This window comes from Panthera pardus, unplaced genomic scaffold (genome assembly GCF_024362965.1).
Source record: "Panthera pardus isolate Hobbes unplaced genomic scaffold, ASM2436296v1 HiC_scaffold_4, whole genome shotgun sequence".
Lineage (NCBI taxonomy): Eukaryota > Metazoa > Chordata > Mammalia > Carnivora > Felidae > Panthera > Panthera pardus.
In genome coordinates, this window is record NW_026526969.1 from 196,175 (window position 1) to 208,919 (window position 12,745).

General features: G+C 46.3%; 2 protein-coding genes across 4 annotated transcripts in view; both read left to right on the top strand.

Annotated features, from left to right (window-relative positions):
- The first annotated feature begins 1,215 nt into the window (after positions 1-1,215).
- On the top strand, positions 1,216-4,675 carry MRPS17 (mitochondrial ribosomal protein S17). 3 transcript variants are annotated; one of them, XM_019421778.2, is made up of 3 exons: positions 1,216-1,299; positions 1,914-2,053; positions 3,632-4,675. In XM_019421778.2, exons 2-3 carry the CDS (start codon positions 1,931-1,933, stop codon positions 3,899-3,901), a joined length of 393 nt encoding a protein of 130 aa, XP_019277323.1. In that variant the 5' UTR covers positions 1,216-1,299; positions 1,914-1,930; the 3' UTR covers positions 3,902-4,675. The 3 variants fall into 3 exon arrangements, with proteins under 3 accessions (XP_019277323.1, XP_053749947.1, XP_019277324.1); XM_019421779.2 differs by having other exon boundaries at positions 1,267-1,600; XM_053893972.1 differs by having other exon boundaries at positions 1,266-2,053.
- A 2,715-nt stretch (positions 4,676-7,390) lies between these two features.
- The window catches only part of NIPSNAP2 (nipsnap homolog 2), a 35,876-nt gene continuing 30,521 nt past the window's right edge, over positions 7,391-12,745 (top strand). Inside the window, exon 1 of the mRNA XM_053893818.1 lies at positions 7,391-7,559. Coding sequence (XP_053749793.1) covers positions 7,468-7,559 — 92 coding nt within the window. The 5' untranslated portion in view covers positions 7,391-7,467. The remainder of the gene's footprint in view (positions 7,560-12,745) is intronic.

Sequence of the window (12,745 nt, forward strand, 5' to 3'; positions counted from 1 at the left end):
TCACCATCCCCTGAAAAAGCATCCAAACTCCAATGTCTCCAACCTCTATTCTGCCTTCCACACTCCTACCACAATGATGTTGAAAGCTAGCTAAAGTATTCACATTTTTCAAAGGCTTCTTATCACTTAGAAGAAAAAGGGAGGCCCCAAACAAGAAATGCTTCCTAGATAGAGGCCTATCCCTGAGCAACTTCAATCCCTGCCTTTATTTTCCTAACCCTATATCCTGGTGGTATCAGACTCCTTCGCGTACTGTCTCTCAAACCCCAGCACCCCTGCACATGCTCTCCTTTCTGCCTCAAATGTCCTCCCCACATCCCATGTCCCTCTATTCTCAAGCTATAGACCCTGGCCAGGGGCTATGTATTGATCAAGTCTCCTCTCTCTGCAAAGTTACACACTCTTTTCTCAAGGTTCCCATTACCTATGGTTGTTTTACTCACGGTTTTGTGGGCTTTTAGAGAGTGGAGTCTTCTTCGATTCATCGTTTTTCCTAGCACAGAGTCTTAGAAGTGTTTTATAACTATTTGCTAAGAAAGAAATGAGTGTTGGACAAACTAATGTATGGGTGAATTCTTATTTTCCCAGTCTTCTCTCACCAGTTGCTAAGATGTTTCAATGGTCAAAGACAATTGACCACACCCATATTTTGGTCTTCAAATTGTCTGTGCCAGTAGCCTATTGTTTTCTGTTTCTCTTAACTTCCTAATACATTCTCAGTCCTCTTTTTATCTGAGAAGGCATTATCAAGCAGTCTGCTCGTGGCCCATCTAACTCCTTCATAATTGTCACACATAAATATGTGCTGATACTGGACTTCTCTCCGTCTCACAGATATTGAAAAATAACACCTAAAATCATATTAGGCACAAAAACCTGCCGAAGTTTATCTTAAAAGCAGCTGTGGGGGTAGAATGCACTTAGTGTCCAATGTTTCAGTTTTTGATGAATGAATGAGGTTCCTCTGATTTGGAAGACCTTGTCCAAGCCTGGGAGCTCAGCTTAAAAAGAGGAAACCGAACAGAATAGTTAAATGAAAGACCGGAATGCTCCACGTTCCAGCCGCCCACAGCATGGAGAAAGAAGATGTACATCTCCCCGGACGACCCGGGTCTACGGTTCTCTTTAAGGGGGGGTGGGCGGAGCCCTGCCCTTACGCCCGCCTATGGCTAAGGGAACACGCGGCCAATGAGAGGGGCGGTCCGAGGCGGAGCTACTTGCAAGGGACTGACGTCATCACGTTCCGACCGGCCCTCAGTAGGACGCGCGCTGTGAAAGTAAAGCCAGGAGGAGGTCGAGGTATGGGAGCCGCTGTTGCGGAGGGTGAATCCCGGGACGCAAGGTGTCGTCGGGTTAGAGCCTGGAAGCAAGGGAAGTTGCCTGACCCCGGGGTTGTGCGGGGAGGGAGGATCAATCACCCCCAGCCTACCCCAGGCGGGTTGGACTCGGCATTAACTGATCAAGAAGGCAGCCCCAAGGCAAGGTCTCCTTAAGTGGGGAGGACACCCCGGCCGCTCCGCCAAGGCCTTGTGCGCTCGTGTGGCCAGACTGTGAGCCTCTGGGGAGACGCAAGCCAGCGGAAGGAAAGAAAGGGACGCCAGTAAGAGCCCACGTTTATTCGCGCCATTTAGCTCCTTACAGGTTAAACTTTCAAAGCACTCCTGTGAGCAGACCCTGTTGTTATTCCCGTTTTGCACAGGGGGACACGGCGACTTAGGTTAAAATGACAGCTTTGTAAATAGTATAAAGATGGGAGGTTGGGTTAAGGAAATAGTGAAACGTGTAAGTATCTCTAAAGTGGTGATTCCAGAAGGTCAACAAAAACTGTTTCTGACCTTCAGCAGTTCTAGTAACAAAATTCCTTTGGTGAGTCATAACAACCAGAATGTTAAATTTTGAAATTTGTTTTTTAGGTGATCAAAGCCACATAATGTCAGTAGTTCGTTCATCCGTCCATGCCAAATGGATCGTGGGGAAGGTGATTGGGACAGCAATGCAAAAAACAGCTAAAGTGAGGGTGACCAGGCTTGTTTTGGATCCCTACTTATTAAAGGTGAGGAATATCCCTGTTTTCAGAAGGCATTGATAAATCACCAACATGTTACAGGTTCTAAACAGAGAAACCATTCCCTGTCAGTACAGATGCACTGAGCGTCTGCTGATCTGTGTGGATAACAAAGTGAATTAATCGTGGTTCATTCTCTGAGGACACATACAGTTAATTTCAACTCAGTCTGATAACTGATACAGTACTTCTGTGTGCAAAGTACTGGGAGCAGAAAGCAGGACAGCTGATTCTTTCTTTCCACATTGCTGAAAGAGAGCATCCTCAAAGACATTTGAGCTGAATCTCAGAAAGGCTTTTATCCAAAGGACCACATTTGGGGGAGTCATTTTGGCCATGGTGAGTGGTATATGGAAGTTCTTTTAGCCATTAAAGGGCATGACATTGTACAGGAACAACAAGTAGTTTGGCATGTTTGAGTCCAGAGCTTGATCCTAAGTAGGCATTGACTGTTGTTGAGTGAATACAAGAACAGTAGGAGCTGGGCTGAGAAAGGCCTTTTATGTAGTATTTTTGGATTTCATCCTATAAGCAAAGGAAAGACACACTTGGAAACATAAAGATAGAGATGAGGACAGGAGGTAAGGAAATAGGTAAGAAGGCTATTGCAAAAGTCTAGAATGGAAATGATAAGAACCTGAACAGTCCTTGAAGCAATTGCAATGCAGTGGGAAAAGTAGATTTCGGAAAGAAGGGACAGAGTCCTTGATTTGTCAGATGTGCAAGGGAGGGAGAGGAAAGTGCCAAGGACAGTTCTGCATTCAAGACTGGGCACACAGGTAGGTAGAAATGTTCTTTGTTATCTAGGATCAAAAACACAGGAGCAGAGGTAACAAGGTTAAGGGAAGGGGAGGCCAGATGAGTTGAGAAGAATAAAGTTGTCTTTTATTAACAACAACACAGGAACAAGCTGAAGAGTGACGACAGCCTGATCATTGGCCTGAGTCAGAAGACCTTAGCGTGAATATTGACTGTTGTTTACTAGCTGTGCACATTACCTAACTCCAGAGCCTGTTTTCTCATTTGTAAAACGAGAGCACCTTCTGCAGCAAGGTTGTTATGAGCATCTGTGGCTTGTTTGCAGTACTTCGAGCCAGGCATGGAGCTAAGTGTGGTGTGTATATTTAGAACATTTAATTATCTGGATAACTTTAGAGATGCAGATAGTGGAGCCTCATTTTAGGTTGTGAAAAAAACTAAGCCTGGAGTGATTCAGTGACTTGTGCCAAATCACACAGCTAGTAGTGAGAGTAGCATGTTCATAAGGCTGGAGAGAAGGCTCCACTAGGAAGGAAGAGTTTAAATAGTATAGAGAAGGATGATGATTAATAGACAAAGATACTGAAGGTAATAGGCTGGAGAGCTCAGGCACATGATCCACTCTGGGAAAGTCATTGCTATTTTCTAGAAGTTAAGCAGTTAATTTTTGTATTGGAAGCCTCCTGAGTGTATTATCTTTTTTTTCCCAAGTCCCAGCTTGTTTTCTGTGCATTACTTTTTATATTCTATGCTGCGTTGTCAGATCACAGATGGGAACTACTGATTTGTTCCTACTTCTCTCAACAGTATTTTAATAAACGAAAAACCTACTTTGCTCATGATGCTCTTCAGCAGTGCACAGTTGGGGATATCGTGCTTCTCAAAGCTCTACCTGTCCCACGAACAAAGCATGTGAAACATGAACTGGCCGAGATCGTTTTCAAAGTTGGACAAGTCATAGATCCAGTGACCGGAAAACCCTGTGCAGGAACTACCTACCTGGAAAGCCCAGTCAGCTTGGAAACTACCCGCTTAACCAAAAATCTGGAAGAACTGAATAGCTCTTTAGCACAGTGAAGGACGATTGGAAGGAGACAAAGGGAAAGATTTATAAGTTTGCTTTACAGAAAAAAATTTTTCTAAATTTCATTACAAACTGTCCAATTTCTCTTCTGGTATTTATGGAATAGCTAAAAGTAAATGAAGTAAAGGCCTTGTTAAAATTTTTCATGAGTGTAAGGTCATGTTTGAAATTTCCTTTTCATTGGACATACTTTCCTCTTACAGGAAGTGTACCTAGTAATCCCCTGCATTGTTTTGTAAGCTCACTTTTTTAGGTGTATCTTTTTTTTTTTTTTTTTTCCATTCAAAGGAATCTTGAATTTATCTTAGAACCCTTATTTGGGGAGGAAAATACCTTTTGATATCTTAAAACAGAAGACTGCATTAAGTGAATATTTATTTTTGGTGGTATATATTTGAAACTAATTTGAAATTTTTCTTTTTTTTTTTTGTTTTTGTTTTTGTTTTTTAATGTTTATTACTTTTGAGAGAGAAAGACAGAGAGCAAGCAGGAGAGGGGCAGAGAGAGAGGGAGACACAGAATCCAAAGCAGGCTCCATGCTGTGAGCTGCCAGCACAGAGCCTGACCTGGGGCTTGAACTCATGAATGGTGAGATCATGACCTGAGCTGAAGTTGGCTGCTTAACCGACTGAGCCATCCCAGTGCCCCTGAAATTATTTCTTTGATTTAACCAATTACAAATGGAAATAATCAGCAGTCTGGTTGGGGTCAGACCTTATAATAAGAATGTCGACACATAGAAAATAAAACTTGAAAATTCTGTGTCACTTTTCTTTCATCCTGTATTCTAGAGTGTATTAAATATAAATAGGAGTGGATTCATAAAATCTGATACATTGATGAAATTGTAGAGTTCCTCATACTGTGCATTTGAGTTGGAGAGTTTGAGTTCTGTTGCTGTTTATTAATAAACTATGAACCTAGATTTTGACCTGAAGAAACATTGAGTTACATATTCCAGTTTCCTGGCTCCTAGGAAGAGATTTGGAGCATATTTCAGTTTCAACTAATACGTGTATTATACAAGTACAGAGTTTCAGCAGTAACCACAAGCACTGCCTATCCTCTCAATGCTCATAATCTAGTAGGGGAGGTTATGTACAGCTGCCTTCATAGCAGAGAAGCACATGGGTGGGGAGAAATGACGACAACTTCCCAGAAGAGACTAGATAGTGCTAGAACTGAATCTTAAAGGAACAGTTTCCGGGCTAGTAGATAAGGGTTGTGGAAAGGGCATTCCAGGTAGAGGGAAGAATGTAAAATCCCAAAACTATGAGAAGAAGAAGCATAACCAAGGGGTTCTGCAAGCCGATGAGGACTGCTGGGACACTTTGAACATGAGTGGGGCTCAGGTAAAGAAACAGGTGGAAATTATACTGTAAGTGGTGGCAGGTTACATTTTTAAAAGAGTATGATATATTTACATAATGAACTGTAAGGGGAAAGATTAGAGGGAAAGAGACCTGTTCAAAGACTGGTCCTAAGACAAACTGAGTAGGGTGAGGAAAAGAGGTTGGATAAATGATGTTCCAAAGTAGAACTCTCAGAGCTTGATACCAGGAGAGTGAGCAAAAGGGAATCATCTAAGAGTGTCTAGGTCTCTGACAGGTGGAGTTAATGTGGGTTCCACCTTGCACCTGTACAAGCCATCGCAAAAACCTCAAATATTTAAAATGCTTACATATACTCTACTTTTTTTGAGAGAGAATTTTAAGCAGGCTCCATGCTCAGCGTGGAGCCTGACGTAGGGATCAATCCCATGACCCTGAGATCATGACCTTAGCCGAAATCAACTGACTAAGCCACCCAGGCATCCCTCTTAAGATATTTTTCCTAATAATCTTGGTGTAAAACTTATGCTCCAGGAAGATGCCCAATATTTCTTCTATGACATATACACCTGTGAGATACAAGTACATGTCCCCAGTAAAAAATATTGGAAGATAACAGTGGAGAAGAAAAATGCAGAATAAGTGGCCTAATACTAAATAGCACAAAAGCAAGGTCTACCAAGAAATATTTACCAAGTTTACATTTCAGGAAAATACATTTAAAAGCATTCATCTCTTCAAAAAAAAAAAAAAAAGCTGAGAAGTTGGGAGAATGTGTGAGAAAGTCACAAGGGCACAATGACACCACAGGCTTAAAGAGGCTTCCCTCCTACTGTGGAGGATTGGGACATGTCCTTTCTGCCCTGGGGAGAGCTCCCTTTTGGGTCGAAGTGTCTACAGGCTCACTAATCATAAGCCTGTTGCTCAGCCACATAGCCTCTGGACTCCTGTCCCCTGTCCCTTGGCCTCCTTTCCACTGGCCTCCAAGAGACCCGTATCTCCCTGATCTGGAGCAAATCCTTGTTGTCTCTCCTCCATCCACAGGACCCCTTTTTAATCCTTCCTGGTGGTTCCTTGCCATATTAACATGTTCAAATATTCCCCCAGTCAGAAAACTGCACCCCTTAAGCTCCAATGCTTCCTTTGCCTCCAAGATTACTAGCTTCAGAGAACCCCTCAGACCAAAAGCCCAGTTGCTGCCCTCTCCCCTCCTGCCAGGGTAACAGACCTCCCAGGTACCCACCCAGTCCTGAGGACATTTCCCTCTTGGCCTCTGCAGATTCTTGCACAGTGCTCCCCTTGGTGGCTGGGGTCTCTCCTCCCTGTTTCTCCCCCTTCTCTCACTGTCTAGCTCCCTTTCTGCCTACCTAGTCTCGGTTGCAGTTTTCAAGGTTACATTTGCGGCTCTTTTACTCAGGATACACTTTCCCTAAACAGTGCCACCCGACCCACGCCTTTGTTTAAGTTGTTTTCTTGACCGGAGATATCCTCCCTTCCACTGGTCAACTCTTCCTTTGGGACCGCGCTATCGTGCCAGGAACTCGGCTCTGTCCTCCGCTTCACAGCCACCGCCGGTTACAGTCTCGCCTGTCCGTGTCCCCTTCCCGTCTGGTGAACCTCTTCATTTCAACACTTGACACACTGGAGCCAATTATTTCACATCCTGCCCCACTAGACTGAGTCGGCTTGACGACTGAGACGCGACGAGCGCCCATCAGTGTTGATATGAACAGGGAACAGGAACAATGTAGTCCCGAGACCACCAGATAACTTGAGTTATGTTTTCATCTAGAGTGTTTTTATTAAAGCGTTGCTTTGGGTTTGTTTTCGGTTTGAAAGGCAATGTATTTACATGGTACAAAGTTCAAAAGGTTTTGGGGAGAAGCCTGAACTCAGTGTTACTCTTTTCTTGTGGATCTTTCCATGTACATTAAAGCCTTGCCCATGGTCCTCTAGCGCTGGACATTCAGCTCCTTTCGCTGGTGATTGTCTCGTAAAGCAGTCCTTTTCGCCTTCGCGCTCCTTTCTCGCAGCTGCAGGACCTCCTCGCGCCGGGACCGTGGGCCCTACTTCCCCTGGCGGCGGCGCCTGGCGCTGCAGCGGCTGCGCGCCCCGCCCCGCCCCAGCCTCGGCGGGCCTGGCCGGGGGAGGGGTCGCGGCGGCGGCGGCGGCGGCGGCGGCGGCGTCAGCGGCGGCCCGGGCGGTGGGAGCCCAGGCGCCAGAGCAAGATGGCGGCGCGAGTACTGCACGCCCGCGGAGCGGCTTGGGTCGGCGGTCTCCTGCGGCGGGCCCCCCCCTGCAGCCTCCTGCCAGTGCTCCGGTGAGCAGCGCCGCCCTTTCCGGGAGCGGCCGGGGAGGGGCCGCCGCGGGGCAGAGGGCGCGGGGTCCCCGGCACGGGTCTCCGCCCCGGCCCGGCAGCGCTCCCTCGGGGCAGAGCCGCAGGGGTTGCGGGGCGGCAGGGGCCGAGGCCGCTGTCGGCCGGGCCGGGCCAGGCGGGGGAGCCTTGGCGGAGTCGGAGCGCCTTCCCGGCGGGCCGGGCTCAAGGTCACGGCGGGGACGGCGCTCGGCGCCAAGGCCACGTCCGCCTGCCGTGCGGGCTCGGCCTTCGGGACCTTGACCCTGCGCGACCCGCGCGGTGGCGGAGGGCTGGCGCGCGGCTGAGGCTCCAGGCCCTGGACTCGGCCTCCGGCTTCTCGTGGGCGCCCAGAGAACGCTACGTGCCCGCGCAAAGCCTTGATGTCCGCATCTGCAAATGGCAGTAGAGATACTACTCACCTCTTTCTTAGGTTGTGAAGAACTAAAATAACGCGTTGTCCCGTCTGAACCTTCAGTGAAGCACAGGGGGAGTGGTGGGGAGGTCTCAGTGCTACGAACAGCCTTTGACTTGCGTTGAAAAGTAGGTAACGGATCAAAAAGTATGAACAGTTACCAGCGCTAAGTAGGCGTTGGGTTCAAGTTTACACGTTTTTTCCTAACCTCATTGGATTAAGTATTCGGTTTTCTGAATTCATGCCTTTGATGTATCCATGTCCTATATTCCATGTTCAGAAACCAAGCTCATAACTAACTTACACGTAGATTTGCTTTATTGTTTTCTTTACATTGGATAATTTAAACGTTTTCTGTTTGTGGTTAAATAATGAGCCTCTAGAAAATTCAGTTGTCAGTAAAGGAACTGCATGTTTGTTAAACTCTTACTGTGGGCCAGAGAGCTTATTTAATTTAATCCTAGTAGCAATTTTAAGAAGTAGCAGGATCTGCATTTTGCAGATGAGATGGAACCTCAAAGCAGGTGAGACACCTAGCTAGAAAAGGCATTTGACCTCAAGGTTGTCAGGCTTCAGGCTCAGCACCCTTCTTAGGACTGATGCCCAACTTGTATTTCCAAATTTGATGTTTATGTTTCCAGTTTGATTAACAAATCAACCTCCTTTTTTCTGTTGCTGAGCATCTCCTGTGTGTCTTTTTTTTTTCACACAGGTGATATGAGCCTGTGAAATTCATATTTTCTTCTTTCCAAAAAAGACCTCTGAGGCTGAACGTATTCACCCAAAAGACTACTCTACTACTCTTGGACACTAAAGTGCCCAAGGTCACAAAGCTAGTAAACTGGAGATTTGGACCTGGGTCTGTCCAGTACCCCCACGTCCTGCTGGGGCCGAATGCTTTTGAATCTAAAGTCCTTATCTCTGTCCAGCTTGTTGGCTCTTGGATTACTTTCTCAAGCCCCCTGTACCGTTGGACCACTGCCCCTTCCTTGGTGCTAATCTGCCTCAACTGTAGGTGTTCTTTAGGACTCAATGTAGACCCAGTTGGTTCATTTATTGTACAAATACTGAATGTAAATGATGTCTTTGAAGTCTTGTGAAACTCAGCATAATAGCCATGGTCACTATCTGCAGGAGGCCATGGCAGAGGTAAAAATTCATAGAGACTTACAGATTGAGGTAGGTGGTATGAGAGAAGATCAGGGAACCTACTACATGAGATCATGGAGGGCCTCCCCAAGAATGTGACGTTAAGCTGACATTTGAAGGGTCAGTGTGCAGCAAAGCCCTGACTGGGAAGGATGAAGGCATACTGGGAAACTCCAGAAAAGTCGAGGAAGAGAAGAGCCCAGGAGTGAAGGGAAGAGTGACTAGAGGACAGGTAGCAAGGAGCAGGAGCTGGATAATTCCAGGTCTCACAAGCCATTTTAGAGAAATTGGATTTTCTTCTGGGCACCATGGAAACCATTTAAAGATATAAATTCTAGTGTGACATGATCTGCTCTGTGTTTTTAAAATATTAGTCTGGGGGCGCCTGGGTGACTCAGTTGGTTAAGTGTCCGACTTGGTCTCCTGGTTCTTGAGTTCGAGCTCCGCATTGGACTCTCTGCTGACAGCTCAGAGCCTGGAGCCTGCTTCGGATTCTGTGTCTCCCTCTCTGCCCCTTCCCCACTGGCGCTCTGTCTCTCTCTCAAAAATAAACATTAAAATTTTTTAAATAAATAAAAAATATCAGTCTGATTTTGGAAAGGAGACAGAATCATAGGTAATGGCTAACTGATCAGATGCTGGTGCCATTTATGGAAAGTCATTTGTTCCATAAGCATATGAGTGCCCACCGTATGCTGGGCGCTGTTGGGAAATATCAGTGAATAAGGTCCTTGCCATCTGGGAGCTTGCTCCTAATTCAGAGAAGGAAGAACAGTTGTAGGGTGTGGAGGGGGGAATCCAGAGCACTTTTGAACCTGGTAAAGTTTGAGATGGCTGTGAGCTATTCAAATGGAAAGGCAGTTGGCCTGTTTGATCTATAGGACTCCTCAAAGGAGATGTCTGGACTACAGGTTACATTTGGGAGCTGCTGGTATATAGGAATGCTAAAAGTTGATAGATCCATGGGTTTCATTATACTGTTTTGCATTTAATTGAAATTTTTCATATAGAACATTTTTTAAACCCATAGGAATGGATGAGGTTGCTTGCAGAGAGAGTGTGGATAGAGAAGGGGCTAAGAAGCAGGCCTGAGATGTGTTCACAGGCTAGATGTAGGAAGAGGCAGCAAGGGAGACTGGGAAAGAGCAGCCGGTGAGGGCACTTTGTGGCAGTGCCCAGGGGGAGGTATTTCAAGGAGGGAGCTGGCAACTGTGCCAGATGCTGCTACAAAGTTAAGATGACAGAAAACTGGCTTTGACAACGGGGGTCTGTGGGTGACCTTACAAGAGGGGTTTCAGAAGGAAAGGAGGAGTCTTCCCAGGAGACTAACTTGCCAGTACCTCTTCTCTGCTCAGTGCCAGGCCTGGGGTCTCATTTGCTTAGTGGACATTGCACGAGTGTCCTACAGGTGCTTGGGTTGCTTTTGAACCTAAAATTGAACTCCTCTTCCTCCTGTAGAGCTTGCTCCTTCTGGGTTCTGTCTCCAGTAGTGGCACATCTTCCCTGTAGTGGCCCCAAGCCCAGCCCCTCCTGCTCTCTCCCATCTAGCCAGCTACAAGATCTGTCAGTTCTCCCTGCAGTGTGTCTTCACTCAACCTTCTCTCCCACCACTCCCCTCGCTTAACTGGTGGCAACACTTGTCTGGAGTCCTGTGAAGGAAGAGTAAGGTCTTGAACCTGTTGGTGAAAGGGACAACTGAAGAATTCCGAGCAGAACTTTTTCCTGTTAAAAGTTCTGACTTGAACCTTGACTGGATCCCAGTGCCTCTTTTTCCCATACCACCCCACCCCACCCCTGCCAAGAAAAACTGTAAAAGACATTTTGGGAACAGTTGGGGACAGTTTAATATGGAGTGGATATTAGAATTATTCTTTTTCTCAGATGTGAAAATCATATCATGGTTTTGTCTTTGTTCTTAGGAGGTGCATGCTGAAGTTTTAGGAATAAAGTGTCACAATGTCTGTACTCTACTTTCAGATGGTTTGGTAAAAATAAAAAAGCAAATATGTATAGAGAGAAACACTTAAAATTGATAAAATGTTCATCATTCTTTCATCTAAATGCAGGGTATAGAGGCCTTCATTATACTGTCCCTTCATCTCTGTTTGAAGTTTTTAAAAATGAAGAGAATGGCTCTCTGTAGCAGCAGTGTGGAAGACAGGTTTATTGGGGTGGCAGGAGGCTTGGTGGTGAGTAGAGGAGTGACATTGTTACTACTTTAATGCTCGACTCTTCTTTGAATCAGGCCCTTCAGCTTCCTCTCTCCTCTTCATCTCTGGCCATATTCACAAACTCCTGGCTTTGGCAGGTATAGGTCTGCTTCCTCTCATGGGCGTCTGTCTACCTGACAAGTGTTCCTCATCTTTCAGGGCTTCAGTTCAACAAGTACTCGTTCAGAGAATTGGTTCATCTCTTCCCCCACCTCTGCCCCCACCCTTGTCACAGCCACCACCTTATGTGGCCATCAAGGAGCTTATCTCATGGTGGGCTGTGATCATGGTTGCCTGTCTGCTCCCACTGACAAGTAGCTCTGTGAAGTCAGGGCCAGGTTTATTCATCTTTATATCCTCAGCCTGGCTTGATATATGCAGCACACAGTCAATAGATATTTGGTGTTCAAATGAATGAAGTGCATTTCACCACTGCTGCCTCATCCTGTGGTCTCAGCGCTAAATGCATTTCCCATCTATGGTTTGCTCCAACCAAACCACCACACTGTCTAGATACCTAGTCAGGGCCTGTGCCTTCTCCTTTTCACCTCAGGAATATCTTTTGAAGATATTCCTTCCCCTTCATCCCCACTGCCTACATCATAACCTAGAACCATCTTTTAGGCTATCTGGTGAGTATTGAATGCCTCCTGTGTGCCTGGCACTGCTGGCCTTGATAACCAGCAGAAAGCCCAGGAGCCACGCTCCCTGCCTTTATTGCTGCAGTCCACCTGCCACACCACTGCCAGGCTGCTTTACACACCTTGATCTTTTTTTGAAAACTTGCTAGCATCTTACCTGGTAGATAAGGTAGAATTCTACCTGGTAGAATCCAGCTAATGGGCATGGTGTACAAGGGCCTAACCCCAAGGCCCCGCCCTTGCCTTCCCACTCTTTCTCTCACCGTCCTCCACACCCTGTTCTCCTGCCTTACCAAGCTCTGCTGTTCCGGAAATATGTCATCCAGTTTCATGACTCCGTGCCCCTGGACATGCTGTCCCTTTTGACTGGAATTCTCGCCTGCCTCGTCCACCTGTCTGTGTGGTCCTCCAAGACAGAGCCAGAATGTCTCTATTGGAGTTCCTCCACTCCTCACAGGCCAAGCCAGAGGTTCATTCCCACAGCATGTGTGTGTGTAAATCTGCGGTATCTGAGACCAGTCTGGGTGTTTACTGTGTTTTTCCTATGAGACTAAATAGGTGAGGCATCTGGCTCATCTTTACATCCACAGAGTCTGGCAAATAACGCTAATTCTCTTTAAAGTCTGATGTTTTGGGGGGTGCCTGGCTGGCTCAGTCAGTAGAGCTTGCAACTCCTGATCTCGAGTAATTTCCAGTACCATATTGGGTGTAGAGATTACTTAAAAATAAAATCTTTGG

What these genes read in the sequence shown, in the direction of transcription:
- MRPS17 (XM_053893972.1), top strand. Translation starts at nt 1,886, where the DNA reads ATGTTAAATTTTGAAATTTGTTTTTTAGGTGATCAAAGCCACATAATG. An exon ending in TGGATCCCTACTTATTAAAG is followed by an intron (nt 2,054 to 3,631) that starts GTGAGGAATATC and finishes TTCTCTCAACAG; the next exon opens with TATTTTAATAAACGAAAAAC.